At 44.3% G+C, this 25,871-nt stretch overlaps 4 protein-coding genes across 6 annotated transcripts in view; 1 reads left to right on the top strand and 3 right to left on the bottom strand.

The window, feature by feature from the left end:
- The window catches only part of LOC124053877 (leucine-rich repeat-containing G-protein coupled receptor 5-like), a 25,032-nt gene extending 22,685 nt beyond the window's left edge, over positions 1 to 2,347 (bottom strand). For 2 of the 3 annotated variants that reach the window (XM_046379446.1, XM_046379447.1), the window contains exon 1: positions 1,501 to 2,347. In XM_046379446.1, coding sequence (XP_046235402.1) covers positions 1,501 to 1,778 — 278 coding nt within the window. In that variant the 5' untranslated portion in view covers positions 1,779 to 2,347. The remainder of the gene's footprint in view (positions 1 to 1,500) is intronic. The other variant, XM_046379448.1, reaches the window with a different exon arrangement.
- Positions 2,348 to 5,892: 3,545 nt separating this feature from the next.
- Positions 5,893 to 14,285, top strand: rab21 (RAB21, member RAS oncogene family). Its single transcript, XM_046378765.1, has 7 exons — positions 5,893 to 6,399; positions 10,149 to 10,208; positions 10,308 to 10,415; positions 10,532 to 10,595; positions 11,486 to 11,540; positions 11,628 to 11,716; positions 12,218 to 14,285. Exons 1-7 carry the CDS (start codon positions 6,262 to 6,264, stop codon positions 12,355 to 12,357), a joined length of 654 nt encoding a protein of 217 aa, XP_046234721.1. The 5' UTR covers positions 5,893 to 6,261; the 3' UTR covers positions 12,358 to 14,285.
- An 883-nt stretch (positions 14,286 to 15,168) lies between these two features.
- On the bottom strand, positions 15,169 to 20,550 carry LOC124053524 (tetraspanin-8-like). Its single transcript, XM_046378764.1, has 9 exons — positions 20,337 to 20,550; positions 18,713 to 18,784; positions 18,516 to 18,632; positions 18,138 to 18,212; positions 17,640 to 17,735; positions 16,946 to 17,059; positions 16,818 to 16,853; positions 16,635 to 16,718; positions 15,169 to 16,432 (listed from the first exon to the last, which is right to left on the bottom strand). Exons 1-9 carry the CDS (start codon positions 20,394 to 20,396, stop codon positions 16,292 to 16,294), a joined length of 795 nt encoding a protein of 264 aa, XP_046234720.1. The 5' UTR covers positions 20,397 to 20,550; the 3' UTR covers positions 15,169 to 16,291.
- A 998-nt stretch (positions 20,551 to 21,548) lies between these two features.
- LOC124053522 (tetraspanin-4-like) lies at positions 21,549 to 25,845 on the bottom strand. The gene is made up of 9 exons (XM_046378763.1): positions 25,553 to 25,845; positions 24,933 to 25,010; positions 24,344 to 24,460; positions 24,171 to 24,245; positions 23,287 to 23,382; positions 23,068 to 23,181; positions 22,662 to 22,709; positions 22,461 to 22,544; positions 21,549 to 22,377 (listed from the first exon to the last, which is right to left on the bottom strand). Exons 1-9 carry the CDS (start codon positions 25,610 to 25,612, stop codon positions 22,252 to 22,254), a joined length of 798 nt encoding a protein of 265 aa, XP_046234719.1. The 5' UTR covers positions 25,613 to 25,845; the 3' UTR covers positions 21,549 to 22,251.
- Between the last annotated feature and the right edge of the window lie 26 nt (positions 25,846 to 25,871).

The raw sequence follows: 25,871 nt of genomic DNA, 5'->3' as shown, positions 1-25,871 counted from the left end.
TGCTGTGAGGTGAAATGGATTTGAATTAGTTTTAGTGTTTCGCTTTAACAGGAGTTTACACTCAAGTAGAAACACTAAAACTTCAGAGACACTTTTGCCAAAGGACTGAAGCTGTGTGTGCCAGCAGGCTCGGCTCACAAACATTTATTCATAAAAACATACATAGACCAATTAAGTTTTACAGAATTATTTTCTCCTGTGCTTACAGACTTGAGTTGGGCTTCAAGTTAAGAGTCACTGACATAATCTTAACAGTAAGCAGCTGATTTGTGATGAATGTCAGATGTTTACTGAACCAAACAATAAAACTTTTTGGAGGACTATGAAGTCCTGGAATTGATGGAACCCCTCCTACTATATCTGACTGAACCTCTTACAGTGTTCCAGGATTCTCTCCAAGTACCTGTGGGCCCTCCTTAGGCGTCCACCAAACCCTAATGGAACTTCTCAGAAGCTCCAGGAGTCTCCAGATGAAGAACTGCAATCCTGTCCAAGACACATCAGATCTTCATCAGATCCTCAGCCCCCTTAAGAATAAGTTCCTCAAGAACAACTTCTCCCTCTAACCTTCCTCTTTCAAAGTCCAGTGGAACCTCCTCACCTCTCTAATTCCCTCTACTTCTCAAGATACACCTGAGTCCCACCTGAGCTTCCTCTGTGGGAATTAAACCACTAACCCCACTGCGGGATCAATAAAGTTCATCTTAAAGAGAACACCTGAAACCTTCTCAAAAGCCACTGGAACCTCTTCAAGTGCTCTGAGAACCTCTCTCTCTGAGGACTTCTGAAACTTTCTGAGGGAATTCCTGAACCTCTTCCAGGACCCTTAAAACTTCTTGAGTGCTCAAGGAAGTTTTACAAGCACCATTATCAAAGACACCTGAAACCTCTTCAAGAACCACTGTAACCTCCTTGAGGTCTCCAGGAACCTCTTTAAGAACCTGCAGACTTTCCTAAAGAAACGTAAAAACTTCCTCAAGAACTACCGGAACCATGAGAACCTCTTTAAGGTCCTCTGCATTTTTCTGAAGAAATCTTCCATCTTCTACATCCCCAGAACCTCTTCAGAAAGCTCAAGAAGAGTCTCCTCACAAACTCCTGGAATCAATTGAAGACCCCACATTAGCTCTTCAAAAACCCTGGAAATTCTCAAAAACCCTAAACAAACTTCCAAACCTTCAGAAGAACACGTTGAACTGCTGTAAGGTTCTCAAAACGTTTCAGAAACGTTTCTCTGTTCTTATTTCCACTCCCTCCCTTTCTGTGTTCTGTATAATTTAACCTCACGCGCCTTCACCACCATATGAACAGCACGAGACAAACAGAGGCAGAGCGGGACAGGTGCTCCGTTTCTCACGACCGCATAACATCCGAGCACACACACACACACACACACACACGCGCGCGCGCGGTCTGAGCTGCTGTTTATTCATCCTGCTACGTGCAGATTAAGAGCAACAGGTTGGTGCAAAGCGACAGAAACCCTGGGTGTTGACTTACAGGTAAGATGTGAACACGCTCAGGTTGCTCGGCACGTCCCGGAGTCCCAGGTCCGAGCAGTCCACCCGGTGCAGCAGCCCGTCCACCTCGCACCGACAGCGGCCGGGGCATCCGGCTCGCCCCGCTTCCCTGTCCCCGTCCTCGGAGCTGTTCGCGGCGGGCGCAGCGGAGCTCTCCTCCACGGCCACAGAGCCCCGCATCTCCACCGCGACCACGGAGCTCCTCGACCCGGCCGAGAGGACAGCAACCGCGGCCAGCAAAGCCACAAAGCCCGGCATGTCCTGCCCGAAACCAAACGTTTCAAGTCCAGCAAACCCCCCAAAGTCCAGATTAACAAGCACACAGAAAGTTGCAGCCTTGGATCCGGACCACGTTGTGTTCTGGCTGTTTTCTCCTCACTGGAGTCTAACTGGAATCGGTTCAGATTAATTTCACCTAATCTGGATTAAAACAACCTAAATAAATCAGTCAGAAAGTTCAGGTTGTTTGAACTAAAGTTTGCAGTTTGGTCGCTTTCCAGGCTGCACGCGTGCAGCGGCAGAGCCGGAGTGTGTGTGAGAGTGTGTGTGAGTGTGTGTGAGTCCCTCTCCTCACACTACAACAGCGTGTCAGCCCCGTTTACTTTTATATGGTCTGTCACTGCGTGTCTGTCTGTCTGTCTGTCTGCTGTCTGCCTGTCTGTCTGCAGTACCAACGCATAAACAGCAGAAGTAAACAATAATAAATAAAGACAAAATCACTGAATAAATGGGCCACCAGAATTAAGACTTTTCTCCTCTTTTAAAGCTCTTTTTGACACTGTATGTTCGAAACTGGACTTGCTGGTATTGTTGATAACATTCATGATTGTTTTAATGTTTTTTAATGTGTTGGAATAAAAAAACAGGAATTAAAAAACACTCAGTAAAGTCAAAGTCCGGCATTCAAATTCTGCTAAATGGATGTGAAGTGTCACACAGCATTTCAGTGCTAAACCAGCAAAACGTTGTTTTTTCTTTACCTTCAATCAGAATCAGAAGTAAATCCTGTACGTGTTGTTGGACGACATGTTATAACTTTAATTTGTGTTATTTGTGCTGAGATCTGAGCAGGTCTCAGGATCCACGTCGCTGAAAACACCTGATGGAGTTCAGCTTCCTTTAATCCCTGCATCATATTTTATCAGATGACCACACAGTTTTAATGTAACTCATAACTGCAACTGTTGAATCAGCGCAGTGCAGAAAAGGCAGAACATTTCTCTGTGCATTAAGTAAAACCAGCAGAAAGCCTGAGCAAATGTTCTGACTCATCTTGTTTGTTTTGTTTCTTACAGAAGTGTGTGTGAAATCTAAGACATCAGCATTGAACACACTGAGTAACATTTTAAAAGGTGCAACTGTATATACATTTAAGAACTTTATTCATTATTATATTAATATTAATGAAACAATAATGAAAATTAACATGATAATGACTATTGCCAGCCACATCAGCATATATCAGTATAATAATCATTACACAACACCATTATATTAGTATCACTCTCACTAAACACCTAATAGACTAAATAAACTAAAATGCAAATAAAGAAATGCAGAAATTACTTGGTGGTTTCACTGTTTCTAAATAAATAAAAACGCAGATAATCTAAATGAAGGAGGAAGCATTTTTTTCGTAAAGCTGCACTACACGGCCACTAGGGGGTGGAAAAATTTTTAAAAAGCTGACAGATTCGCAGCTGTTAGCACAACACCGGCCGTTGTGGTCAGTAAATCACATTATTTCTACATCCAGCTGACTCAGAGCGACATGATTGTCTCATCTGAGTCGTGTTCGTGTCACCTGATGAAGTCCAGTATTCACTCTGTTTTTGGTCTCCACCACCTGAGGGGATCAGCTGCTAACTGCTCCACTGTGTCCACCAGCTGGTCTCTGGCTGAGTCCATCTGCTGTGTACACCCAGTTTATCAGAAAACACACACTGAACCCAACAGGAAGTGAGCCGAAAAACCAAAACAAGACCCTAAAGGAGACTGATAAACAGAACAGTAATTCCAAGAAGTGGTTTTATTCAGTGCTGATATCATCCCTGAACACACACACACACACACACACACACACACACACACACTGAGCTCTGGTTAATGATTGATACTCTGTTCTACACCTCTGACGTCCTGTGTGTTATGGAGGTAAGACAGTGACTCTTTCTATTATTGATAGAGCAGGTGTGTGTGTGTGTGGGGGCAGGTAAAGGTGAGATATGAAGATGTTATCTCACACACACACACAGAAACACACACGTAAACTGCATTACGGCAATGATGCAACTGTTGAAAGAGTGAGGAAATGTGTCTAATGCCAGGAGAGGAGTCTGTGGGAGTTTATTTTAAAGAGTCCCTGCACTTTGTCACGCCCTTCAGTGTGTCATCCAGACGCACAAAGCCTTTCTGACACAAGCTTCACGTGAAGCACCGCTTGGCGAGGGGATTTTCTCTCTTGTAAACTACGCCACATAGTGCAGTCGCTCTGGTCTCTGGTCTCATGCTGATGTGGTTGTGTTTCCACTTGAGGTACATTGAAGTCTGGTGTGTCTCATCCAGATGCACAAACGCACCTCCTGCATCTGGACGAGATGCTGAGTCACGTGTCAAAGTGGCAGTATTGACAGTATTTGACAGCTTGGGTCTGTCAGCCAGCAGCCGTGAGCTTAGCTTTGCATAAAGACTGGAAGCAAATGGAAACCGCTAGCAGGAGCTCAGCACTTCATATACTTCATGCAGTACTTCACATCAAAAATATGTCTGAAATTGTGTTCGTAAACAACAACAAACGATGAACACAGAAATACTGAAATATTCCCATCAGGAAAACTGAACTCACCAGCTGCCATTTTACCCTCAGGTGAGACTATTTTCCATTCAATGCAACTTTATTTGTCTCTGCAACAGCAATTTTAAGCATCAGCTCAACACCATAAATATCAAGGAGAGAGAGAGACTCATCACAAGCTTAAATAAAAGGCTAGAAGTTTAAAACAATATTAAATTGCTAATAAATACATGAATAAGTTCAACAGACGTTCAAAAATAACATACAAGAAACTTTAAGGTTTAAGAGACTCTTCAAGGATCCTCCATGAATAGTCCTGGAATCTCCTTACCAACACCTGGTAAAAAGAAAACTTTTTAAAATCAAAAATAAATCATTTACCACATGATATGACATCGTTGTTAAGAGTCCTCCTTTAACGTGATTCTGAAGCTTCTTTGTGTGTTTGAAAGAGTCCCTATTGATTTATTTTCAGGCAGACTCTGACCTCTAGTGGTCGACTGTTGTACTGCAGCCAACAGGTATCAAACATGTTTGTGCCACCACCCGATCATCTCAGACCCACTGTGAACTTTTGAGGAGATTTTCACTGGCCCCTCACATGTCCACCTTATTTGTTTTAAGTCATTGTTGGTTTGTTTTTATCAAACAGATTTTATTTGGAATATAACCATGTATTTTACACAGATTAGATTAATCTGTTAGGAGCTGCTGTTATCTCCCCACTCCTCCTCCCTCACATTGGAGGGTACATTTACTCAAGTACTGGACACAAGCACACTTCTGAGGTACTCGTACTTTACTTGAGTGTTTTCATGTCCTCTTACTTTACTCTTCTATTACATGTCATAGGGACATATAATAATTTTTACTTCACTACATTTGTAATTTCAGTTACTTTGTACATTTACGTTATTAACACAGAATAAAATCAACAAAAGAAGAATAGATACACATATAACGTGTCAAACATAAGACTTTTCCTTTATTTTAACAAAACCAGAGATGTTTGTATTTTGTATTGCTTTAATAAAATATTTTAAAAAGTTGTATAAATATGGAAAACTGAAAAAGAACAATACAAGAAAAAAATTCGATATCACATGGAAATTCCAGGACACAAAATGTCTTTGAATGAATGCCATTCACACAAATTGGTCTTAATTTCTGTCCAACTGCACATTTCAAATTCAGCGCATGATGAGTAAAGAAACCAGAATATTCTGGTCATGATGTGAAATCAAATCAAACAACGATGTTGTGAGCCTGTCTGCTGTCTCATGTGCCAACATCAGAAACCCCCAGCAGCACTGACGGTTGTGACGGGCTGCCAACTATTTCATCATGTGATGCTGCAGAGAGGAGAAGGCAGCGCAGAGCTCTCACTCTTCCGCGTCTTATGAGTACTACTTCCGTCTGGTCAGTGACTCCGTGCCCGGCTAACAAATAAAATAACAGAGAGGATTCTAATGCCGTGTTTCACATTTCCAGAAAGCCGACTCAAGAAGCCATGGTGTAAAATTTCACTGCCTTCAGGATGGACCTAAATGAAAACTTTAGAAGGGTTGCGGTGTCTGCTCTTTGTTCGCAAAGAACTAAGTGGCCTATCTTTCGTAACGTAGACGATCTTCGGTAGAGCTAGCCGGCTAACTAATAGCTCAAACAGACGCCATTAGTTGGGTACCAACCAGGCATTCGCATAGAGGTAAACGGGGAGTTAGCTCGCTGTTTAGACCCAGTTCCCTCACACCTACTGGTCAGTATTATAAAAGTCATATTTGCTTATGCTGTCGAGGTGTGTTTGTCCTGATTTTAGCTGTTTTTCTAAAGTCGGAAGCTGATGTGAGCTACGCAGGACTTCAGTTCCGACGGGGTTAGCATTAGCAGCGCTAGCTTGATAACGCTTGTTTTGATTAAAACGAGGACTTCTTTATTAGACTGCCAGTTATGGCGGCAGGGGGGGCGGGCAGCAAAACCTACTCGTTCAAGGTAGTGTTGCTGGGAGAAGGATGTGTGGGGAAGACGTCGCTGGTGCTGCGATACTGCGAAAACAAATTCAACGACAAACACATCACAACTCTACAGGTAAGACACCCACGAAGCTGCTTGCTAACCCAGGCTGGCTGCCTCGCTAGCAGGCTAACCTGCCACAGAGACGTGTCATTTAATGAACCTGTTTGTTTGTGTGGCAATCAAAGCAGGGGGCGGTGGAGGTGATTTGTTGGGGTGGGGTGGTTGTGTTGCTGTCAGTTGTGTGTGTACGCGTGTTGCGCAGCCCGTGCCCTCCCGGGAGAGCGGGGCTATTGCGAAATACAGCTGGCGTTGAGGCTGAAATTGAAGCTGCCCGCCTGGCCGGGATTATCCGCGGCGGCGGAGGGAGAACCAAGCGTCCGGTGTTGTTTCTGCATACCTGGGGAGAAATAGCTGCCTGCTATCGGCTAAAATGACTCAGAAATCAAAGGCGCAGTGTGGCACACAAGATGATAATCAATCAGTGTCTCATCAATTATTAAACGTAGTCCTCAGCCTAAATTTGAACATAAAACCCACAGAGTGTCAGCTTTCTATTGTAAGAAGTCCTTGTTAAAAGCTATAAAGCGAGGTCCACTCCTACCAGTTGCTGCATTTAAATGCTGCTTTTGTAGTCATAAATGTCCAACAAGTGCTTCTGTACTGTGACATTCTGTGTAGCCTACGTTTTGTTAGTAATGTTTTTACTGTAGTGAAATCCTGAATGCAGGATTTTTCCTTGTAACACAGTATTTTCACTCTGTGGTATTACTGTGTTTTTAAGTAAAAGATACGAGTACTCCTTTCTCCTTTGGTTAACACTAGTATTAAGCACCAAATTAGGTGATTTGGGTTGAAGGCACCCAAACCTGGTTTAAAGAAGCACTACAGAAATTCAGTTGACAGAAAACAATCAGCATCTCTTTAAATAATTCCTGAATCATTTTCAGCAAAAATCCCTCATTCAGCTTTTCTAATGGGAAGATCTGATTCTGGTTTTTATCATGTATGACAAAAGTATCTTTGGACTGGACAGAATTATGACAAGCACAGTTTTCTAACATGTTGTAGCTCACATGAGTCATTGATTAGTTGGCCAGCTAATTAATAATGAAAGTGGCTGCAGGTCCAGTTGAAACAGGACTTGACAGCACAGATTAAAGCTCCGTGTGTGCAGCGTGTGTTCAGTGTTAAATCACAGGCTTAAGCTGAATTACACGAAGCAGCTGCCAACTAAAAGTCAGTTTCATTTCCTCCCCTGTCGTCCTCTTCAACAGGTGCACACTCTCTGTTCCTCCTCTTCCTCCTCTTCTTCCTCTGAGCTCGGTGAAGCGTGTGTCTTAGTGTCAGTGTGACCTGAACTAGAGGCTTGTGTTTTTGTTTCACTGAGGAAAATGAGCTTTCAGAGCACAAACCAAACATACCAAGTGGCGATGGAAAACTTTTGTCCATGTCGCTGTGCAAGCGGCCTCAGAGCTGACAGACTGAGTGTGTGTTGAACCGGCCGCTCTGCCAGTATGACTCTGCTTCGACTGTTTATCTGCTGCTCTCAGGTTTCACAAACCGCTCAGTGACTGTAGATTGGAGACGAAAGACAAAAAGAGGGGGAAATCCAGGAAGTGTGATGCAGCGTTTCCATCTGCGCAGCATCAGTAACGACTTCCAGCCAGCTGGACCGAACCGGCCGAGTTTCACTGCAGCGTGTCGGAGTTTGACGTCAAGTCCAAAGTAAAAACTCTGCGGAAACTGAAACAGAAACTCAGACATCATATTGGAGTCATTTCCAAAACAAAAAATATCTTAATATGAGCTGTGGTTGAATGTTTTGATACTGTCAGATTGTTCTTGTATTAATCACTTAAATCTTATTTTGACAGTAAAGGTTTACAGGTTAGAGTAGGTGGAGTGTTTCTGCAGAAAGTCGCTTGTTGAGCTTTATCCTCAGGTCGTGAGACACTTGACTGACTCGATGTTTGGACGTCCCTGTGAACTGCGTCCAAACACACGTTTTTAATCAGAGTTTCTCCCCCTGAAATCTTCCAGGACCACAACAGAAACTCTGAATGAAAGTAGAAAGTAACGTAAAGTATGCAATATTTTGTTGCTTAATTGATAAGTTGGTCGCTTTTCTGTGTCAGTTATGACAATAAGCGAGGAGTCTTCGGGTTTGGACGGTTGAATGGACAGTAGAAGCAACTGGAAGACTTCACTTTGTGAGACGGTGATCAGAAGGTTTTGTGTAATGACTAAACTTTCAAAGGAAACGGAAAGAGATGATGGGATGGAAACGTGTTCAGTCACATGATCCTCAGCCACATATCTGCAGGGCTCACACACACGTAACACCAACTCACATGTGACCCACAGCCCAGAGGTGCATTGTGGGATGGCAGCTGGATGCAGTGATGCTGTTGGAAGTGCAGAGCTGATCATTTGTCATCAGCTCAGGTTCTGTGTGAGTTCAGAGATTCACAGCTCTGATGTAAAGAGCTTAAAGTGAGCTTTAAATGTGAAGATCAGAGGATGGAGAAACTGTGGAGAAGCGATCATCTCGCAGCGCTGCGTCACTCAGCCGTCACGAGTTGGGTCAGCCTGCTTTCTGTCGGCTTAACCGGCACTTACACACATTTGTCTTTATTAGTTCAATTAGCAATACCACAGTGTCAAAATAATCCCTTACAAATGGAAGTCCTGGATTTAAATTTTCATTTCAGTAAAAGCCCAAAATTAATAGTATCAAAATATAAAGTAACAAAAACTGTTACTGGTGTGTTCATGTGTACATCGCTTTAATATTACAGCTGGTAATGCAGGGCTACTGTTAATTTCAATTAATGGATATTTTAAATAGTTATGTACACTTGTTATGGAAGTTTGTGACTTTCTCCCTGAGGATCAATAACATGTCACTGATAAATTACATCATCAGTTTATGCTGGTTATATTGTGTGTTGTACCAGTTGTTAGCAGCTGTGGTTTGCAGCAGCACAGCCTTCACTGTATTATCAGAGAACACACCCAGTCAGCTGACATGCCTCACACACTCAGTCCTTTACATAACCACAATACTCCTGCTCGCTGACTTCCTCTCCGATAAATCACTTTCTGTCTGAGTCTTCAGATCGTTTCTGCAGTTGACCCTGAATCTCGCTTTCCCACCGAACGCTCCAGTAAATCAGCAGGACCTGCAGGAAAGAAAACTCAGCCTTTCACCCAGACGGACTTTGGCCTTTCTGGGGTTCTTATCAGAGCTGCGGTCAACAAACTCCAAAGTGTCACAGCTTAAAACCAGTCTGACGGATGTTGTGTGGCACAACGTGAGAAGTTGCAAAAGATGCCAAACCGTTCGTTGGAGGACGTTCAAACTTCTCCATGTTGAGGTGGCGAACAGTTTGCCGTCATTCAGCCCTCACTTCTCTCCTCTCGGTTTCAAAGTAAAGCACAGCAGCATGTTAATCCCTCAGGTCCTCCACTCATAATAATCCAGCAGTGAGGAGGTCAGGGCTCACATGACCGTGAAGCTAATCATGTGACCACTTGGAGGAAGAAGAGCAATCTTGGTTTGCTGAAATTGCTTTTTTGGTGAAGATCCTTCAGTTAGTTCAGTTATTGGTGCTCTCTGGTGTGACCACGTTCCAGTACGGGTCAGAGAGCCAAGATGGACGCCACCGTTGTCGTTATCAGGCTTTGTTAGCACAACAAACGCGTGTCTACAGGTAGCAGTCACGTTTACTTTGAAACTGCTGAGCCACATGTTTCGATCACAGGTGCTCGTTTATGGCGATCTGTTTGATGTCTGATGATGTCATCTTCCTCCTCCGCAGGCGTCATTCCTCACAAAGAAACTCAACATCACAGGGAAGAGAGTCAACCTGGCCATTTGGGTGAGTGTCTGTCGCTGTGCTCATGCCTCCAACATCACGTGTACAGGAACAGTGTTAACCTGTGTGTGTGTGTGTGTGTGTGTGTGTGTGTGTGTGCAGGACACAGCAGGTCAGGAGCGTTTTCATGCTTTAGGTCCCATCTACTACAGAGACTCCAATGGAGCTATTCTAGTGTACGACATTACAGACGAAGACTCCTTTCAGAAGGTAACCGCTCGCTGCCTGACTGCACATTTTGTGTTCTGACACGACACGTTTGTCGCTCTTTTTCTGCAGTGTCGCTTCCTGCGTTGGGGTGTGACGCAGTTTGTTTGTGTTTGCAGGTGAAGAATTGGGTGAAAGAGCTGAGGAAAATGTTGGGGAACGAGATTTGTTTATGTATAGTAGGTAAGTGTTCAGAGCGTTTGGTGACTTTAGCTGCTGTGCACAGCGTTCAGTGTTGACAGGCTGAGTGGAGGCTGCAGAGCCGAGCAGCACGGTCTGTTTTCAGGTCTGTTGCTACAGTGTCTGTTGGCTTTCAGCTTGAGTGTTTAACTGGATTATGTTGTTGATGTTCTGCTCATCATGTGTTCATAGTGTGGGGCTGCTACAGAATCTGCTGTTTGTTAATGCAGTTATGGTGTTTTGTTATCTAAGCGAGCGATCACATGAGGACGCCCTTCAAAGTGAGTTTAGGGCCGTGAAGATCGATTCTCTGTTCAAAATCTGCATGCAGGGTTATTAGCGTAGCCGTTAAACTGAAACAGGCCTCACATCGAGTTAATATTCCACTCTGTTCAACACGACAAAACACGCTGGCTGCAGCGAGAGGCTGCCGGAGTATCTGAAGCACGTGGTGACGGATGAAGGCTGCAGATGACAGCATGTCAGTGTTCACTCTAACACCAACGTGTCTCCGTCATGGCACCTCATCACCAGAAAGAGGGAGACGTAACACTGAAGACACCCTCATGTCTCTCTGTTAGGAGATGCAGACACTTAGCTTAGCTTAGCCTAGCATAAAGACTGGAGTCAGGGGGAGGCAGGCAGCCTGGCTCTTCCCAGAGATAACAGGATCCTCCCAGCAGCACCTCCTAAAGCTCGCTGATCAGTGAGTGAGGTGTGGAAACCACAAACTGTGTTTATGGAGGTTAAGTGGAAGGAAAGAAGTCCCTGCTTCCAGCCAAAAAATAATTCAGCACGTGAAACCACAGCTCGTTTTTCCACTTGGCTTCATCTTTGAAAAGCGTCCGATCTTCCGTCATTATCCATCCGACTCTGCTTTCTTTTCTGTGCAGGTAATAAAATCGATTTGGACAAAGACAGACACGTTGCAGTGGAGGACGCCGAGAGGTGAGCACTCGGTGAACGCCGAGGTTTTCAGCTCAGGTCACATGTTCGTTTTCTGAGCGTGCTCATTACCCGTCTTTCTCTCTGCAGCTATGCGGAGTCGGTGGGAGCCAAACACTACCACACATCAGCCAAGTTAAATAAAGGCATCGAGGAGCTCTTCCTGGATCTCTGTAAAAGTAAGAAACACCCTTCAAACAGACTGGCCTGTCCTCTGAAATACGACCAGAGGAGAGGCGGCGATTGACGTCGAGATAATCTCATTATGTCTGAACGCACTAACATTTTTACAGGAGTAATGTGATCTGATAACAGAGGCGTGACCCTGGAGGCCGAAGTGGAAAGTCTGCTCTGAAACAGAGAACCTGCTGAGCGTTTTTAGTGTTTGCTGTGATACTCGGAGTCAGACGAGAAGACACGAGCTTCACACCAAACACAAAACAAACTAAATCAACTGCAGACTTTCAGCGTGAAGTTTTGTTGGTTGTTTCCTGTTGTGATTGTTTCTTTAAACCGCTCAAGCCTGAATTATTGAAACGATTTAAACCTGAATAACAGATAAATCATTTGAAACAGCATTCAGATATTTCGAGGAGACGTGAGAGTTTGTCCCGATGTTTGATGAGGGTCGTTAACTTCTCTCTCTGTGTGTGTGTGTGTGTGTGTGTGTGTGTTTTTAGGGATGATGGAAACGGCTCAGGCTGAGGAGAGGTTGAAGGGCAACGGAGCGAGCCAATCAGCATCGAGTAGGCGGGGCGTACAGATTGTCGACGACGAACCACAGGCCACGCCCGCCGGAGGGTGCTGCTCTTCTGGCTAACACACACACAAACACACTCATACATGGTTGCAGACATAATATTCACACACACATTTACTCGTGTCTGTCGTCCAGTTGTTCAGCGCTAAAATCCTAAAATAATCCGAGTTTTTGTTTTTTGCCGTCGTGGCTGCTAAGGATCGTGGGAAATCATATTTAAACTGTTTTATTCATTGTTCCCTTCAAAATAAAAGTAGCTTATGCTGAAACTGAGTTTGCTCTCAGCCATTTGAATTTGACAAACATCACACTGTCAGTCTTTAACTGAAGCAGTGAATAAAAACACAGAAGACTAAGAGTGGTTGGACACAAGTGGTGGCTCAGACTTCAGCAAAGACATATTTTTGTTTTTGTGGGATAAAACACAACATCCTGACACGCAAACACGCACACACTGTACAAACTTCCATTAATCGCATTTCTCTAAAAATACAAGTTTCCTGCTTTCGGAGCGTCAGGAGCAGCAGGCAGTTTGTGGTCAAACAGCACCACCTACTGGATGGAAGCCAAACTGCAGGAAAAATAAAATCTTTAAAGGGCACATTTACACTTTTTCAGGTCTATCTAAATACACTCACAATGACTGATGAGTACCATCCCGACTCTGAGCTGTCAGCCACGTTTCATGGGCTTCCTCGGTGCTCGTCATGTTGTGGTGTTGAAGCTAAACCAGCTGAGCTGTCGCGATGACACGCTGGACTTCATCTGCAGAGGAAGACCCTGACAGGATGCGCATTAAATCCACTTGATTTTGAGTGTCCTGATAAAACTTTTAATCTCGAGGACGATCGCAAAAACAAAGTGGAAACAAAATGTCTGAATTTTGTGCCAAAAAGACTTCCTGTTTGATTTTGACTGTTGGCGCCTCACAGCAGCTCCAGATGTCTTAATTATCTGGAAGGTTAATAAACAACGACCAAAAACAAGGAAAAGCAGCAGCTCGTCACGCGAGAAACTGGAACATGCTGACCGATCAGTCGTTTTCACTTCACTGGTTTAGATTTGTCTGCACCTTGTCAAAATAAAATGTAATTTGGAAACATGAACGAACAAATTAGCATCCAAACTTGGCTGGGATATTCATCAGATTGATTATTTTCAGTTGTTTTAGTCTGTTAAATGTCAGAAAATTGTGAAAAACTGACCAATTGCTTCACTCACAGAAATATGAAAGAGAGAAAAAGAAACCAGTAAGAGTTTCATAATCGATTAATCATCAAGACATTAATCACCAGGTCTCTGTCGATTGACTAATCGATTTAATTGATTAATTTTTCTGCTCCGTGGCTGTTGATCCAGATTTTTTGGTCTGTAAATGAAACCACTCTTCCAGGTTTGTTGTTAATTTATTCTTTCTTTATTCCTGAATTTGACTTAACAAGCACCTCAGTTTGTCAGAAGAAGAAACACGAGCGTGTGTGTGTTGCAGTTTGACAGAAACGTTCAGCACAATCGGCTGCAGCAGCTTTAATGGCACTGAATCCACTCAAGTCTCTGAGTTGTTTGTTTTGTCTTTGAAACCCAAAATGTTTGACGTACAAACAAAGAAAAGAGAAAAGCAGCAACAGAAGTTTTCACTTTCAAGTCCTAAAGGAAATAAAGGCTTCCTGGGTGTGTGCAGCTGCTCCTTCATCATCCTCTTCCTCCACACACACACACACACACACACACACACACACACACACACACTCTCCTGGACAGCAAAGTAATACTGTGCATGTTTGATTTCTGTAAACAGCTTTGTTTGTTTTTCTTTTCAAAGAAATGGTGAATAAAAAAACTGAAAAGTGATAATTTAATAAGTTCGATGGAAATCTGTACGTGAACAACATTCATCTGTACTCATACTGTGTACTTGTACTGTTGTTTTCCACCGGGTCTGTAGCTCCATCAGTCTCTCTGCTCACTGAATAAACTACGGGACGTTTGATCTGCCTTTGGGAATAATCGATGCACAGAAGAAGAAGAAGAAAAACTGATTCCTCCGCCGTTCATCAAATGGAAAAAAAAAATCAGCTCACTTTTTGGAAATGTATTTTTTTAAACTGCGAGTGTCAAAGTGTCAAGATGATAGAACAATTATAACGATTCACACAAGGCACACAGCTGTCGCACGCCCTCTTATTTATCTGCTCGGACGGGTTTCTACAGGAAGGATTTTAGAAAAGCTGAGAGAACAAAATCAGTCTGATGATGGCAGCATGTGTGTGTCACAGCCTCACACACCCACACACACACCATCCTGCTGCCACAGACACACTACCGTACAAAATGTGGATTCATCCACCGCTGGAAATAGTCCCCAGCTAATGCACAGTTTCTACCTGTTTGAGCCATAAGAACAAAACAGCAGCCTCATCTTTTCAGTGCGTTGATGAAGGGTCTGATTCTGTTGGAGAAACATTTAATTTATGCCTTTTTTAAAAACTTGCCTGTACAAACCTCTGATTGGCCTAGTGTCAGAGAGTCCTCATTACATGGTTTGGCCACCAGGGAGCGCTCATGGGTTTATTTCTACTCTGCAGAATATCCTCAGCAGTTCATATTTTGATGTTTACAGCAGTTCTGAGGCCAAGCGGTGATCTGAGCTAAATGCTAACAGAAGTACGGTAATGTTCTCAGGCTAACTTATTAGCATGCTAACATATGCTAGTTCACAGCTGGGGCTGATGGGAATGCCAGATGAAAAATCTCTAACCTTGTGGATTGTGCTTTCACAGGTGAGTTTGGTCCAGAACTGACCTGAGGTCAGTCTAATGGTCATTTCCTCCACTGATTGGTTATTTTGTAAAAATCAAGCAGAGCCCAAAGTGATAGCTACTCCAGTTTTTATTTAAGGATCTACAGTAACCTCACAGAAGAAGAAATTAAGCTCAACAAACAAAGGAAGGATGAAAAATCAGAATATTTCCCTTTTCTCCAGCTTCACATACATTAACTGGTTTATTCTTCTTATAAAGTGACTTTCTTCAGACATTTTTTACACTTTTCATTATAAAAAATAAATTTAACTGAACTGCACATGCTTTTAATTTCACCTGTAAAGCTTCGTCAACACAGTGCTTAGTTTCAAAAATGAAAGTCTTAACTTCTCATTAACAGGTTTTTTTTCCAGTCATGGTGGATTACAGGGAAATGTGGATTATGAAGGGCTGCTTAAAGTGTATGACGCTGTGATTAACGTTGTAGGCAGGTGTTGTCAGGAACAGAGGAAAGACCTGCTGCAACATGCAGTAATAGGAAGAACAGGATACATACGACACAAACTGAGGAGAGAGTGACAGCTTCAGCAGCCCGGGGGATTAACGCCTTTCAGTCCATCCAGAAACGGGAATCATAATAAAAAGGGGAAATTCATCTTTTCACTATCAGAAATAATTCATTATAATTACAGGCATTGTAGGTTCTGTGGTCTACATCAGTGCTTCTACAGAGCATGTTTTTGGTTTTTACTTTTAAGGCAATCTGCTGCACTAAATGCTGAAAACAAAACATTTTACAACACCAAAGTGCTTTTCTTTCTGATGTTTTCTTGTGAAATAATCTTGTGATGATGAGGAAAAACAGAAAAAACACAAAACAATTCTCTGCTGACAAACATGGCAGCCATCAATAAAGCCCATCCCCCACGGCACCGACCAATCAGCTTCACTCTCAACCAGTTTAAAAAGAATAGAGTTGTTGCAGATTATTTCAGTGCAGCTTCGCAGTAGAAAAGAAACCCAGTGGTGTTTTTCCTTACAGTTTCCATTGATCTGAGTGGAGCCCTCAGTCTGGACTCCTCACGCTAACACAAGGCACTTTGGACACGAGGCCCTCAAACTGCACATATCACCTCTAATTCAAGAATAAACAGAAACAACATGAACGACACGCCCTCCTCAACCTGTACATCAAGCTAACAACAGAGCAGAGAGGTGGTGCTGTTGCTCCTCTAGTACTGAGGGGGGTTGTGCAGCTCCTGGTATTTGGGAGGAGGCGTGGTGAAGATGGCGGGCACCGACAGCAGGACGGTGGGCCTGTCGGGGTACCGCATCTGGTGGATCATGATGGAGGACAGAACCATGCCCAGCAGCTGGAGGGAAACACAGGAAGTTTAAAAAAAAACAAAAAAAAAAACAAAAAAAAACAAACCTCATCATCACACACCTCGTACAGCAGGTAGCTAACAGGCTAACAATCAAGAACAACAGAAGTGTCTCATGTCAACATCTTAAATGTAACTTCCTGACTCAGAGCCCGAGTGCAACACAAACGTGAAGAGAAGTGTCGCTCACCGCCAGAACAGCCAGCGTGAAGACGACGCCGATGACGATGTCGGCGAGCAACAGGGCGTAGTGCAGGATGACGGGGAAGCAGGTCTGCAGAGAGGAAGGGAGGGAGAAGAGGTCACTTCTGTTTCACATGCAGCACTAGTTTACCTGACTAACACACTCTGCTGCGAGTTCTGCTCCACTCACCTTGGTGTACACGGACTTCCTGGGCATCATGAGAAGCTGAGAGGCGAGACAAACTGTTAGCGAGCTGCATTAAAACTCTGCTTAAAGACCGTAAAGCTGGTCTGTCCAGCTCTGGTCTGTGAACTCACATTGTAGCTGACTGTCTGACACCTGCCCTCCATCTCCTCCTGCTGGCTGCACAGACAGGAGTCGGGGATGTTCTGCTCCCAGTCCTCATAGCTGAACAGACCACAGCAGTGCAGCTAAACACGAGAGGAGGAGAAATGAAAAGGAGTCCACAAACAAAACCACATGATCCAAAATCTTGACTGCAATTAAACCAATTTAAGAGCAGAAAACATTTTATTTTTGGCTTGTGCACCAAAGTTGACAAGTGAAAGAAGAGTTCCTCTTTGTTCTGGTTTTCTACTTCTTATCGTTCGACAGAACAAACAATCAAATATTCTTCCCTTTTCAAAGGCAGCTGCATGCTAATAAAATAAACTACTTCCTCTTGGCTGCATTTGAGTGATTTTAATTTTTGGCCTGACGACACGCCTGTCATTTGGCCAGCCAATCACACGGCTCGGGCCACACCTGGCTGCTCTTTGGCAAAGTCTGGGAGTGGAAACCGGTTCAGTCAACAGCAGCTTATGATCTGCAGATCCAGAAGCTCCACGAAGTCTCGTCGTGTCTGCTTTTCATTAATGCCGGTGTTAACGTGTAACACCACAATATGTTTCTACAATCTCTGTATCACCGTGCAACCAAAGCCGTTTTCCCCAAACAGCAACACACCTCTGTTTCCAGCCTGCAGCAGGCGTGTGTGTGTGTGTGTCTTACCTGGATCTGCAGGGATTCGGCCATGTTCTTCACTTCTTGTGGCGCTTTGTCCAGAGGCAGAAACTCATGGAACTTATCCTCCAACACTCCCTCCACCTGCACCAAACACACACACACACACAGGTTATGGTTTCACGTTTAAAATCATCATTTCTCATACAATTTACAGTTAACGTACTTGTATTCATTAATTATCTTGGTATACTGCTGTTTCCATCGTCAGTGGTGGCGTCTGGAATAACTACTAATCTGTGCTTTAAAACTCCAACATCAGAGCGTCTCTAAATGTGACGTTTCAGAAGAGAACAGAGTCTTCGCTGCAAACGAAACGGCTTCAGAGAAGAAACCTTTTGACTTGCGGGCGGGTGCACACACAGTGAAGCGACGTGTGCGTGTCTGCTGACGCTGCTGTGACTCAAACGACAGCACAGCGAGCTACCTGAGCTACCTGCTCAGCACAGAGTGTGGCGGCAGCAGGAGGAAGAGCAGCGTTGTTACCTGAGGGCGGGCGATGGCAGCAGGGATTCCAGTTCGGAGCATCAGCAGACTTCCGATGACCATGCAGAACAAGAACTGAGGCGGGAAAGAGGAAGAGGCAACAGCCAATGGTTACACAATGAATTAAAATCCACAAATTTCATCACAGCTTTTTAGAAAGCTGAGATCATAACAAAACTGTTCACTTTTGGTGAAAAAACTTTGTAGTTGCAAGTTTGGCTCTTTTGCTCACAGATTAGACTGAATCTGGAAAGTTTTTCAGAGTTTCTTAGCAAGATGAAGTCTGTATTTTCCTCTGATTGTGTCAGTCAATGAACTCAGCGCTGCAGTGTTTCATCATCCTGTGCAGCCCCGCCGTCACCTCAACTTAGTACTCACCACAACCAGGCACAGTTTGTTCTCTCTGTGGGCTCCGTAGGCTCCTAAGATGGCGATCACCATGGTAACAGAGCCCACAATGTAGAGGACGATGAGGCCGGTGGTCCGAACCTCCAGCTGTGGGGGGAGATGACTGACAGGTTAATATTTTGTTTTTGTTTGTTCGCAGATTCTGTTCAAACAGCGTTTGCTCTTACTTTGTCTCCTCCATTGACGTTGGTGAGGACCTGAGACAGCAGAGCGAGCGCGATGATGGCGCCGCCAACAATCTGAAACAAAACAAAAACAGACTTTGAGCAGATCGAACAACAGCACATTATAGCTGGCCAAAGTAAAAGTCCCACAAAAGCAGCACACGTCAGTGGTCACAAGATTAATCCGAGCATCAGAAGATTAGCTCAGATTTTTGTGTTCCTTTAATCTTCTTTGGGCTCCTAAAACAGACTCAAATAAAAACCAAAACAAAGACGTGTTCAAAGTGACACCTTCAGACCAGCAGTGAAAAATCCAGAAATATTCAGTTCACACTGAAATCAAATGCTGACCTCCGTGAAGCCGCAGCCACACAAAGTTTCCTGTTTTTGCTATAAAAACAATTAAATATAACAAAAATCCTACACACTGGCCCTTTAAGTTTTCTCCTGCTTCGGTCATAATTAAAATACTCACATACCACAACCAGACATCCTGTTCAATTATTCTCTTTCAGGGTCGTATTGTGGCCTTGGCGTCTCACTCACTCACACACACACACACACACACACACTGTTATCAAGAAACCTCAACACCAAAGCAAAGGGGTCATTTATTAATGGATTTTCACACTGCTTCACAGCATCAGCTGATTTATTGATAGATTCTTTAAAGTTAACTATGAAAAATCTGCAGCGTGAAGGCTTTAATCTGCACCTTGCAGAAACAAAACTGATGAAGGACAAAAGCAGAAAAGTCTTTTTAGTTACTGCAAATAAAAACCCACAAGCTTTCAATGTGAAAAAGGTCCAAACCAAAGCTTTCTGCCCAACACAACAGCTGCAGACTATTAAAGATAATTGTTGTTTTGGCCTCCAGGTGGCCTGGAAAAAAGCAGCCAAACGCAAACAAAAGTAGACGAAAAACCCTTGAAAAGATCCGTTTGTGAGCAGAACATCCATCTGAAACTATTCTTCTGATCTAATGAGACGCTTTAGAAGAAAAGACAGCCGACATTTGACGTTTCCAGCTTCCACAATGTCAACATTTACCGTTTCCAGTCTGACATCATCCTAAATCAATACGGAGGACAAATGAAGACTGAGCACACGTTACAAACATTAAAACACACTCAACTACGGCCAAAAGACAAGAGAAAAACAACGTAAACAATAACGTCTTAAAGTCAGAAAACTGATGAAGCCAAATCTCACCAAACAACCCACGACAGGCGATGACTGCGCACATTTTAGACATTCAAACACACACTGAAACTGACAGCAGTGCGCCCCACACACACACACACACACACACACACACACACACACACACACACACACACACACACACCGCCGCTCGTCAATCAGGTCTTCTTCATCTCCAACTTCAAGTCTTCACTTGAGTCCGCTACAAAGTTAAACGTGAATGAACCTCCAAACGTGATTTTTCACTAACACCTTCCTTACAGTATAACTCGTGTCTGGTTTCCGTATCTGAACCGAAACAAACCTAAAATAACCCCGAGAGGCCCGACGCGCTCCGAGCTGCACTACGCACTTTTAATTCCCAAAGACCTCCCGAGTGATCAAAGGCGGCCATTTTTAACGGCTTTCAAACGCGTTAACTCACCGTGAAGAAGATGTTGAAGATGGTGAAGGTGCGCTTGAGGCAGGTGTTGACATGAGCCATGTTTAAGGAGGAAAACACACAGAGGAGGCGGTAATGCTCTAACGTCTCTCCGAAACAAGCGCAGCAGGGCGGACGAACTGAGGACGGAGCGGGTAGGTGAGCCGCTTTAAGGTGACACGGACAGCCCGGCTGGGAGAGGGCGGCGCTTCCAGTAAGTACCGAGCCGGCGGGGGCGCTGGGATGTCCGGTGACTGTTTCAGAAAAAGAGAGAGGGAGGGAGAATAAATCCTCATACCGGGAAGTGAAGTGGAAAATCCCATTGTCCCGACGTGGAGAGGCCGTTTGGGCTCGGAGAGACGGGCGGAGTTAAGTCCACACATGACAACTGAAGAGTCCACATCCGGGAACTGACTGCCCTCCTTCGTCAGGAGAAACTTAAGCCAAAATTCAAGTTTAAAGCACCAAAGTAGCTTATTTAATAATGTTTCCACTGTGTAATGCAAGCACAAACACCGAAGGCTTCTTACGTCAACACTACTTTCACTTGCAGGAGTAAAAAGTTACTAAATATTTATTTTTATATATTTAGTACTGCAGTACTGTACCGAAATACAGTTTAGAGACAACAAACGATTAAAAGGAACCCATTTACTCGTCAGCAAAGCATGAAGTGATGGCAGATGACAGGAGGGAAAGATAAGTGAGATGGAGGACATGAAGAAGGACAGACAGAAGGCCTGGTCTGAAAGGTGAACATGGATCCAAACGCAGTGAGTCCGGATCCGGGTCTGCACGTGGAAAGCAGACTCCTGGCGGATGTGAGGCTTGTGTGTTGTTGTGTGAGTCACAGCAGAGGAACGTTGAAGGTCCAGCATTTGTTTCATCAACCAGGAAAGACGAACTGCGGTGAGTTTTACTTTGGTCTGCCTGATGCCTCGTGCGTCTGTCTTCCTGTGCAGTTGCAGTCGAGAGAAATCGAGGCCAAAGGTGGCGGTTTAGTGCTTCACATGGCTTCAGAAACCCCTCACACACACACACTCTCTCTCTCTCTCACACACACACACACCTCACATGCCATCGGCTCATGCCAGGTTGTGTTTGTAGAGATTAGGATCTGTAAAACTGTTAATCTGACATTCACTCTGACTTCATGCGGTGCTCAGTCAGGATCTGAACTGCTTTCTTATCCATCACCTCCCATGTTGATTTTTCTGAATTTATTTAATGTTGATTTAACCAGGAGGTTTAAGTAGAAATAAAACACAACAGACAGGGAATACAAGACATTAAAAAGAGACCAAATGCTGCACAGGTGAGGCAAACAAGCCTCAAATATGCTTGAATTGATATGAAAACTGAGCAGCAGCATCGTGTCCTCTGATTGGTGGAATTGGGGTTAATCAGATGTTACCTCACTGTTGATGTTCAAGCTGCTGATGTTCAGACTAACGTGCACAGCTAACGCAACACGCAACACGGCTAACGTTGTGACGCGTTGCAGAGGCAGAAGCTCAGTCCACCTGCCGGACTGAAACATCAGCATCACAGCAACAAAGCTCCAATTCACTGAAAATAACAAACAAAGCACAGAGTGTGACACTGAGGCGTTCAGCAGCGTCATTTCACGTTAGGCAGTAATGCGGTACGAGACTCCTCTGTTTGCCGCCATGCAGAGGGTCAGTCAGGTGACCTTTCTTTATTCAACCCAAACAACAAAGCTTTGAACATGGCCCGTCTATACTGAATAATCAAGGTGATGGAAATGTACGTGTATGTATGTAATGTATGATTCTCGCTCTTCCTGTCAGGGCAAACGTCATCGCTCAGTCCTCTTCACGGGGTTCAAGGCACCATCGAAAGGAAAGCGTGAATATGTTGAAGCTTCGCGGGGTTTTGTCTTGAAAGCGACGGCTGCCTACTCTGACAGGTCGTACAGGTGCTCGTAGGCAGGCGGCTGGTCGAACATCACGGGTACCGGCAGCCCGATGGACGTGCTGGACACCTGGCAGGTGATCAGTGAGGACAGCACGGAGCCGAACACCTACAGGAAACACACTGAGCTCATTCTGAGAACCACAACGCAAAGAGACGCATCAGCTGGTCTGAGTAAGGCCATCAACTCACCACCAGGACCAACAGAGTCACCAGTGAGCCCAGAGTGATGTTAGCTTTTCTAATGACAGACTCCATGATGAGAGGAAGGCAGTTCTGGTGGTGGTGAGAGAGAAGCCGCCGTTAAAGGGTCAGTCCACCCAAATCACAGACAAAACGTATAGCACGTATGGCATTACAACATGCTACAGGATCAAACTTCTGACCACTGACCTGTCTGAACACGGACTTCTTCTGCCAGAAGAGGTTCAACAGGAAGTTCTGCAAGAGGAAACAGGAAGTCTGTGGTTCGTTTGTGTCTTTATCTATCTTTATGAGGGCTTTTGAAGTTTTGGACCCTGATGTTGTAAGTTGGTATGTTCTGTCCAGGTCTCACTTCTCTCAGAGCCGTGTGAAGACTAAAAGGTGAGAATCAGGTTTAGGATAAGGCTGAGGTGACACCTAACCGAGAGGCTAACAGATACCTCACTCTGAGACATTAAACGTGTTTTTATGAAACCAGTTCTGAACTTATGGCTCAGGTCAGGTCATTATTCTCTGTTAAATGTTTATTCAAAAGCTTTTCTTTACTGCCTAAACTGTGTCTTATTGTGCTGACGTGTCTCTGAACTGAACTCACATTGTAGCTGACTGTCTGACACCTGCCCTCCATCTCCTCCTGCTGGCTGCACAGACAGGAGTCGGGGATGTTCTGTTCCCAGTCCTCATAGCTGAACAGACCACAGCAGTGCAGCTAAACACGAGAGGAGCAGGAGGAAAGCAGATTTTCTATCAGCTCGTCTAACTCTCAAAGTCAGCCAAAGTTTTTCCCAGCGTGTGACTTTCACTTCATTCTTACTGATGTCTGCAGAGCTGCAGCCTGATTCTTGATGTCGACTGGAGCCTGGTCCAGCGGAAGCAGCGAACGACACCTTTCCTCCATCAGACTCTCCAGCTGCAAACAAAGCAGAGCTGCAGGAAGTATTTCATTCAATACTCAAGTCGGTTTTTATAGACTGGGTCAGAGTGCATCAGTATCCCAACTCAGATGGGCCTAAACTGGAAGGAGTTCATTTAAGGCTGAAATGGAGTGTTGAAAAGTGTTGAACAGAATGTTATTATAAACAACAGGTGAGGATGTGTGACCTGCTGACTTACACACTGTGTGAGAGCAGATGTGGAGGAATGACTGAAAACGTCGTTCAGCTAAACACTGGCGAATGAGGCCGCTTTGACCGCAACAAGCACAAGATACAAAAAGGAAAAACTTGATTTGAACAAACCCTGTTTGTGGTCTGTATGTGTTTCCCGTGGGATGTGAAACCGACTCTGCAGAGGCCTGGGTTTCCTGTGATGTCTTAACGTCACAGCAATAAGAAGAGAAATGTGCTGAAGCCAGAGTGTGTTTGTGTGGTTATCCGTGTCATGCTGAAGCCTCATCAACCACAGCTCACAGCACAAAGTCATTTTTAATCATCGGTTATCCGGTGAGTCGATTTCATTTGTTTATATGGCCCCAAATCACAACAAAAGTTATGAGACGACTGACCTGATCGGTACAGAGCGCGTGCAGCACCGGAGTGTCAGTACTGACCGCACAAACATATTTCACTAGAAAGAAACCTTTCTCAGTTTAACAAAAGAAGCCAAAGCACACAAATGTTAAACACTGCATGTCAACCACAAACTGCCGAACAAAAACACAGTCTGACAGTGGAAAAACCGTCTGGTCAGGGAAGTCACCTTGGGTCGAGCAACAGCAGCGAGGACCACAGCTCGGAGCATCAGCACACCTCCGACCAGCACACACACCAGGAACTGCAGAGGACGAGGAAGTAAAAGCAGAAGGAGATGATCCACACAACATGCTGTTTGTCATTTACTTTTATCGTTCGGCCTCTGGTGTTTCTGCTCACCACAATCAGAGCCGCCGGGTTCTCCCGACGGGCTCCATAGGCTCCCAGGATTGCGATCACCATGGTAACGGAGCCACCGATGTAGAGGACAATGTGACTGGTTGTAGGACCTTCAGACTGGATAACAGAGAGTTGATTGGCTGGTTAGTGCCAAGGCCACCCAACTGTCACTCAGGCACCAAAAATGACTCTCCCTGACCTCCAGGTGGCGCTATAACGATTTCATGTTTTCAGTTTGAGTTTGTCTCAAAAACGGCTTAGCTGACAGCCAACACTCTATCACTTTGACCTCTCAGTTCATCTTTGCTCCAACGGTCGTCTCCTCTCAAAGCATCAAATTTTTGTGACGTTTCCTCAGTTTTCTCAAAACTGTATTTTCAACAACTTTTCAGACACTGTTACACTGATGTGAAATATTTTAAACACGTGTTTCTAAGGTCAATGTTAAAAACACTCATAAATCAAGATTAATTAAGCTGCTGTAAACTCGATGCACATCTCGTGATATCTCGTGATCATACAAATTTCACAAGACACAGTCTGTGTAATGAACTCGCGTGTCTCCAGTGTTGCTTGGTTTCTGTCTTACAGCATTTCCTCCCTGAAAGTCGTCCAGTGATGGAGTCAGCTGAGCCAAGGAGACGATGACGATGAGCCCACCCACAATCTGAAACACGAGAGGAAAAGCAGAAATCAACTCTACCACGCACTATATCAAAGAGGGATGGTTAAATGACCAAATAACCAGTCAATGATGGCAAAACATCAACAGACAACACTTTTCTATTCGTTGATGTGAAAAGAATTAACCTAATTTAGCATCGATGGGTCTTACATGCTGGGGGAACGTTGGAGAGATTGAGACAAATGTCTACAAACGCAGAGCTCCTCACACTCGTAACGCAGCTCTACTGAAATACCACTGGAATATTTTCTGTTTATCAAACCGACTTGAAATGAAGAGTTTAACACAGAGTGAGTTATGTGACTGGTTAAATGTCAATCAATCAATAACAGACCGATTCAGAGAAATGCAGAGCTTCTTTTTACTATTTCTTTATATCCTGACTCATAAATGCACCTGATGCGTTTCACCAGCAGAGGGCGCTCACATTCTGTCACTGTTCTCCTCTTCACACTCAGCACCCACTTAAAATGCTTCTCGAGGTGATCACAGTCTCATTTCTGCTTTAAAATCCATTTACTCACCGTAAAGAAGATGTTGAAGGTGATGAAGAGACACTTGAGACGGGGGTCGACCTGAGGCATGCTGCTGCTGCTGCTGCTTTAAACTGAGAAACATCAAAATGTCCAGAGATGCTGGAGAGAGCTGACTTGCTCGGAGCAGGAAGTGAAATGAGGAGTCAGGGAGAGCCAGAGGAAAGGTAGGACTTCCTGTGAAAGATGGGAGGTACAGGATGCTCTCTCCGCTGCTTGAGTCTCTGCCTCACTTTGCACAGCCCACAGCTCTGAACACGTAAAAGTAGTAAGTGATTAACAACAAAAACTGGGGTCCAGTCCAGGTAGT

This window comes from Scatophagus argus, chromosome 22 (assembly GCF_020382885.2).
Source record: "Scatophagus argus isolate fScaArg1 chromosome 22, fScaArg1.pri, whole genome shotgun sequence".
Taxonomy (NCBI): Eukaryota; Metazoa; Chordata; class Actinopteri; family Scatophagidae; genus Scatophagus; species Scatophagus argus.
Note: the sequence above shows the minus strand (reverse complement) of the source record. Positions and strands in the feature narration are given on the sequence as shown.

What these genes read in the sequence shown, in the direction of transcription:
- rab21 (XM_046378765.1), top strand. Translation starts at nt 6,262, where the DNA reads ATGGCGGCAGGGGGGGCGGGCAGCAAAACCTACTCGTTCAAGGTAGTG. An exon ending in ACGAAGACTCCTTTCAGAAG is followed by an intron (nt 10,416 to 10,531) that starts GTAACCGCTCGC and finishes TTGTGTTTGCAG; the next exon opens with GTGAAGAATTGGGTGAAAGA. An exon ending in GCAGTGGAGGACGCCGAGAG is followed by an intron (nt 11,541 to 11,627) that starts GTGAGCACTCGG and finishes TTCTCTCTGCAG; the next exon opens with CTATGCGGAGTCGGTGGGAG.
- LOC124053524 (XM_046378764.1), bottom strand. Translation starts at nt 20,396, where the DNA reads ATGGCTCATGTCAACACCTGCCTCAAGCGCACCTTCACCATCTTCAAC. An exon ending in ACAAACTGTGCCTGGTTGTG is followed by an intron (nt 18,213 to 18,515) that starts GTGAGTACTAAG and finishes TTCCCGCCTCAG; the next exon opens with TTCTTGTTCTGCATGGTCAT. An exon ending in GTCAGACAGTCAGCTACAAT is followed by an intron (nt 16,854 to 16,945) that starts GTGAGTTCACAG and finishes CTCGCCTCTCAG; the next exon opens with CTTCTCATGATGCCCAGGAA.
- LOC124053522 (XM_046378763.1), bottom strand. Translation starts at nt 25,612, where the DNA reads ATGCCTCAGGTCGACCCCCGTCTCAAGTGTCTCTTCATCACCTTCAAC. An exon ending in ACTTTCAGGGAGGAAATGCT is followed by an intron (nt 24,461 to 24,932) that starts GTAAGACAGAAA and finishes TCTGTTATCCAG; the next exon opens with TCTGAAGGTCCTACAACCAG. An exon ending in ACCCGGCGGCTCTGATTGTG is followed by an intron (nt 24,246 to 24,343) that starts GTGAGCAGAAAC and finishes CGTCCTCTGCAG; the next exon opens with TTCCTGGTGTGTGTGCTGGT.